The sequence below is a fragment of the Carettochelys insculpta genome, chromosome 31 (genome assembly GCF_033958435.1).
Source record: "Carettochelys insculpta isolate YL-2023 chromosome 31, ASM3395843v1, whole genome shotgun sequence".
Classification (NCBI taxonomy): Eukaryota; Metazoa; Chordata; order Testudines; family Carettochelyidae; genus Carettochelys; species Carettochelys insculpta.
Window position 1 is genome coordinate 10,065,571 of NC_134167.1, and position 6,042 is coordinate 10,071,612.

At 46.5% G+C, this 6,042-nt stretch overlaps 1 protein-coding gene across 1 annotated transcript in view; it reads left to right on the forward strand.

Annotated features, from left to right (window-relative positions):
• Nucleotides 1-2,821, forward strand: part of ARHGAP25 (Rho GTPase activating protein 25) — a 43,830-nt gene extending 41,009 nt beyond the window's left edge. Inside the window, exons 10-11 of the mRNA XM_074981710.1 lie at nt 110-711; nt 1,793-2,821. Coding sequence (XP_074837811.1) covers nt 110-711; nt 1,793-2,003 — 813 coding nt within the window. The 3' untranslated portion in view covers nt 2,004-2,821. The remainder of the gene's footprint in view (nt 1-109; nt 712-1,792) is intronic.
• Nucleotides 2,822-6,042: the final 3,221 nt, after the last annotated feature.

Sequence of the window (6,042 nt, forward strand, 5' to 3'; positions counted from 1 at the left end):
AGTCAGGCCCCCCTCCCACTTTGCCCTGGGGCCCACGGTGGCTGTTGGCCTCCCTGAGTGCATAAATGAAAGAGAAACTGCTTTCTAATACCCTTGGCTCCATTTTCAGAGAGATGACCTAGATGCTAGCAGTCCCACATCCTCCGGAGCAGCTGTCAGGCTGGGCGTGCTGGTGGAAGATAATGGCATGAACCAACCCAAAGATATATCAGGAATGTGGAAACTACAATCCAGGAAAAGAACTCAGACCCTTCCCAACAGGAAATCCTTCCTAACGGGTTCCTCTCAGGGGGAGAAAGACAGCAACGATAAAAATGACATATTTAGCAATGACTTTTGGTCATCTTCAGGTCATCTTCAGCTCTCACCTAGTTCCCCAACAGAGGGACATAAAAGAACATTGTCTCAGGATCTTTTTAAGCTGCTTGACCTTCACCGGACTTCGACCTATGACAACGTCCCTACCTGCCAAGCACAGAGTGGGGAGAGCACTTGCAGTAGCCCTCTCGGCACAGCCAGCAGCAACTCCAGGGAAGATCTCTTAGCAAGCCAAAGCCCAAGTCTTGTGCAGAAGGAGCTCTTGGATCCCAGCAACAGAGCTGAGGACAGTGGTTCTGGTCAGGAGAACCAGGAGTCCCTTCAACAGGTGATCCTGGAGCTGAAGAAAGAAATGGAGAGGCAGAAAAAAGATTACGAAGAGCAAATTAAAAGGTAAAAGATGGTTTACAGTGTTGTTGCAGCCGTGTTGGTGTTTCTAGCCAAAAAAATTTCATTGCAAAAATACCGAACCAGCTCTAGTTTGGCCCTACTTCAGCGAGCTCCTTTGTGACCTTGCAAGAGCAGAGGAGGGTTCATCTATCTTTGCTCCCCGCTTCCCTTTTGCCCCCTGTGTAAAGCCCAAACACGACTGCTTACCCTTCTAGTGACTCATAGCCCCCCCTCAGTACTTACAGCTCCATGCATACCTAATGCTGCCTTTGAACAGGAGTACATTCTAGGCCAGTGGTACTCAACATGAGGTCCAGCCTCCCTGGCTATTTCTGAAGGGTCCCTAAAAGAAACCTGACTGAACAGAATTCAGCTCTGTATACTGACAATAGATTTCCAAAGCGGACTGCGCTTCCATTGGAAGTTCTAAAGGGCTCTGCAAATGAATAATTGTTGAAAATCTCTGTCCCACTTCTGGTTCTAGACTGTCGTCAATAGGGAGTCTGGCTTAAAATTATGCTGTCAGGGGCTGATACTTGGAAGTGGGAGGGGGGTATTTGTGCTCCCAGTGGTCCTGCCCTCACATACGGGGCACCAGAGACTAATGTGTAAATCTGTTTCTACAGTCTGCCTTCAAAGTTGCATGGCCTAGTGGCCCAGATCAATTATAGTGGCCCTTACTATCAGGGCAGGATGGCCAGAGTCATTCACCATGGCTGTTGCTTTCAAGGCAGCATGGCCTAATGACCAGAATCAATCACCATGGCCTTTTCCCCGCAGGGGCCACCCTTAGGTCCTAGCAGCAGAGGGGTGGCCCACCACAGGATGAGTGGGAAATCCAGCTGCAACATGCTAACTCATTCAAGTGGGACGTACCACTCCATTGCCATCTCTGAGTCACTTCTTACTCTGTGTCTTGAGACTGCCATCCATGGGCTGTTGGGGTTCATTGGACTTGACAAAGTATTATGGGATTGGGTAGCGAGGCTGTGTGTCATTCAGGGCACCAGTGCCAACTGATGTGTCGCACAATGATACAGAGTTACCTCATGACCTTCCCACCCCCTTATCCTTCCTATTACAGCCTCCACAAGGAGAACTACGAAGTCTGGGCCAAAGTGGTGCGGCTGAATGATGAGATTGAGAAGGAGAAGAAAAAGTTTGTGGAGCTGGAACTGAAGCTGCAGAATGTGGAACGTGAGCGGGAGGATGTTGAGAAGAGGAACAAAGGACTGGAGCAGGAGATCCAGGACTTAGTCAAATCCAGGAGTGATTCCAGAAACATAAAAAAATAAGAGAAGGACCAGGATGTGCACACACACAGGGAGTACAGGTGCATGGTGGATTATCTTCCTGCTTCAGAGAAGATAGGAATTGCCAGACTAGATTGAACCAGAAATCTCACTTGTCCAGCGGTCTGTGACCTTGAATGGCCAGTATTAGCTGCTTCAGTGGAAACGGCAAGGAGCCTTAAAGCTGAATCTTCCTCTAGGGAAAGTTCCTTGCTGGCCTCCATTAGTGAGAGGTTGATTTGTGCCCTGAAGCAGGAAAGTTTACATCCTTTTCAAAACTCTCTTTTCTTTTTCATGGCCAATCATGTGTTGAATTCTGCTAAACACTTTGATTGAATAATACCAAGAGGCAGGGAGTTCCACAGGCTATTTGAATACGTTGCCGATTCAGAGTGGCACTGAAGGAATCTCTGTACCACACCAGTTTCCTGGCCTGGAGGGCGACAATGCTTGTCCTGCAAGAAAGGATTGGTGATTTTTAAGTTTCTCAGACAGGAACAAAAATAACATCAAAAAACTGGAACCAGGAATGTGGAAGAGCCTATAGTCATATCATTGCATAGGCTTTTGGCTGTGCATAGTACTACGCCTTACAGTTAATTGCTCTTTCTCCAGCCTCTGCTCCTAGGCTGAGTGAAATTACAGTTTTGAGAATAAAGTCTACATTTTATTATTGCTGTCATAGAGATGGAGAAACCTTATGCACGCCTCTCCCTGGAAGCCTAACATGCAATTGTTCCCCGAGTATAGGGTACCTGTCACACTTCATAGTAAGGTTCCATTTATAAATAATCTTTAAGGGATTAATAAACCATAACTGATTGACAGCAATTTAAGGACTGAATGATTCAGCCCTGAGGCCTTGTGGTATTGGTTTCACTGCCTGTTGCTTTGGCTGCTTCTTTTTTAACTAGCCACCAGAGGGTCTTACACAGGCTTCCCAGCTCCTCCTTACTAGGTGCTCACAGGACTTTGCTTTCAGCGTGGAAAACAAGCCGATATATTAGCAAGATAACCTGTTCTTTCATTGCACATTTGTACATGGGAATAATATACACATAGACCAGAAAAGAGGAACAAGGCCAGAAAGGACAGTGTGGTCCTCTTGTCTGACCTCGTACATAACACAGGCCATGGAACTTACCCACAGTATAACTGTGCTTTAATGGACATGAAAAGGGATGAGGTGCAGTGGTGCAAGGTGCCACTCCATTACAGTCTGCTGGGTGATCCATATACAGAATATTTAATAGTGCTGCTTGGATCTGACCATATAGGCTCCAAAGTTTGGCTCTAGTTCTGTGTGGGAAAGAAAAGAAGCAGATTAAAAATTGAATGCAGAGAGATGGTGTGACAGGGCATGAGGCATGGGAGGAATGAAGACAAAAGCTAATGCAAATTGCAACGGTCTCCCCTGCACCTGTTTGTGTCATCCCAGTTGCTGTGGGACTCTTCTGTCCTTAACATTGAGCCTAAGCACTTTCAGCAGGAAATCACAATAGTATTTCCAACTGAAACAACTGTGTGACAAATATGTGTTTTGAGTACAGGGATCAGAAATGGTTGGGAAAGGAGAATTATTTCTGGGAAGCTTGGACCCCAAATATCATTAGTTGGGTTTAAAAAAAACTTCAGACTTAATATCAAGTCCTCAGTGTGTATGCTCCTGACAGATGGGCTTCGTCAGACTGCAAAACCAAACAGTGTTTCTCCTAAAGCCCAGCTCAGTTCTTCAATTCCCCTCCTCTGACTGCCCCTTGAGAGATGCCCTGTGAAGTAAATGGTCCCATGAGTCATGCTGTGAGGATGAGGGGAGGAAAATGGGATAAAGGCAGAGGTGGGAAAAGTGCCTAAAAAGTTATCTGAGTAAAAATACAGCTGCTTTGGGGGAGAATGTACATAATAGAAGTCACTGGTGTCCCACTGGAAAACTGCTTGAGTAAAAGTACACACAGACATGCACATGCACAAACACGGACCCATCACATCGTTATTGTACTCAAGTCCCCAGAAGTGACAGCAGCTGCACTTCTACTCAAGTAACTTTTGGGGTACTTTTTCCACCTCAGGAAGGGATATGAGGCTCAGAGAGGCTGGAGACACGTGACTCTTTCAGGCTACGCTTCCCTTTCTTTGATAGTTAAAACCAAGCAAGCCTGGTGCAGGCTTTGGAGTCTGTTCCTGGCTCTGCTCATCGCCTGCTGAGTGACAATGGACAAATCTCATCCCCTCTGTTTCCCACAGCTGTAACACAAAAGAGAGAATAATATTACCCCCCTGCAGCAGGGCAGGGAAGAGTGAGTTAACTGCATGTCTTCAGGGGCAAAGGTTGTTCCTCTGGCGAGAGAGGCGAGATGTAGGTTTAGCATTGCCCTTTTACCAGTCCCTCCCAAGCACTCAGGAGGATCCAGCTAGGACATGCTGTCTCTTGGCCTCTGTCCAACAGCTAAAAGTTCCATTTTCTGCTTACCCCATCTACGGCAAGGAGGTCTCAGGTGCAGAGCTTCCTCTCCCAGTGGTGGCCAATCTGCAGCCCACAGACCCCACTGGCTGCTCTCCTCCCTCATGCACTTTGTGCACTGGGTACAGGAGTCCTGCACTTACTACTCCATCTCCCTCCCTCCCAGCACTTTCAGAGGTATGAATCACCTGATTCCCAATCCTTCCCCGAGTCCATCACTCCCTCCCAGTGCTGTAACACCATGAACAGCTGATTTGCAGCATTTCAGCTGTGGGAAGGAGAGGGAGAGGCAGGGACAGAGTACTAATCAGGCAAGTAAAGTGATAGAAAGTGCTGGGAGGAAGGGAGATGAGCAGGTGAGTACAGGGCTCCAGTGCCTTGTTGTGTGAGAGGTGCAGGGAGGCAGATGGGTGGAGGGCTGCAGGTAGAACCCCAGTGCCCCTGGGCTGCTGCAGCCCACTGAGGTAAGGATGGCCAATCATGTGGCCCAGCACTATTCAGTGGCTGCCCATCCCTTCCCTAACCCCTCTGACCTGCAATCAGCAGGACTGCAATTGAGCCTGCAGGGGGCAGAAGGGACAGGGGAGAAGGTCCCTCATGTATATTTCAAATGGCTCCAGTGCTGTGTCTCCCTGCCTGCCTCTTCCCATTTTTGCTGCCTGCTAGGTGGCTTCATAGGCAAAAGGCACTATCTACTAACAGGGATGCCATCCCTTAACCTATTATTCACAAGTTTCCAGGGCTGCACTCTGAATTAGTGTAAAGTCCCTATCACTTACGCAGCCCTTTTACAGTTCAGTGCCTGTTGCACCAGACCAGCCAATAACTCAATAATTCAGGCAGGAGTAGTTGGCCAGTCCTTTGGTACCAAGGACCCATGCTGTGCAATCCACAGCTGCCTGACTACCATTAGTGAAGGCCAGAAGATCCCTCAGAGCATGTTTTGCATTTCACAACTTACAGTGATCAACTGATTCAACTTCAATGGCAAGATTGTTTGGAAACCCCTTCTACATGCTGATTAAAGCTATTTTTTGGTGCCCGCTTTACAAAGACTTTAATTGTTTCATCTCTAACTTCTAGCAATTACAGTTGGAATACTAACATTTTGGGTTGGGGGTTAATCCCATTTTTATAATTATGGCATCCTTCATCTTTTGTCATTCCTTAAACTAGGGGAGTCAATTTTTTTTTATCAATATCCAAGTTTCTTGACTAAGGTACAGTCCTGACTCCAGAGAAAATAGATATTTTAGGGTACACTCAAAAGCAGTTGGAAATCAGATTTGGATGTGATCCACCTATTCATTACCCCCCATCTTAAACTTTTTGTACAATGAGTGATCACCTAATATTGAGTACTTGCTTTCCAAATTCCCCATTTTTGAAGAGTAAGTCACAGGGCAAGGGTTATAAATCAAAAGCACACCCCCATACTTATTTCAATCATACTAAAAGTACCTGGTAACGAGGAATGAATTAACAAATACCAAGAGTGAGAGACTGTTTCAATTCATTATTTATCAGGATAGTTTTCTTCACAGGATTAGCATAATTAATACTTAGTGAATTATATCTTCA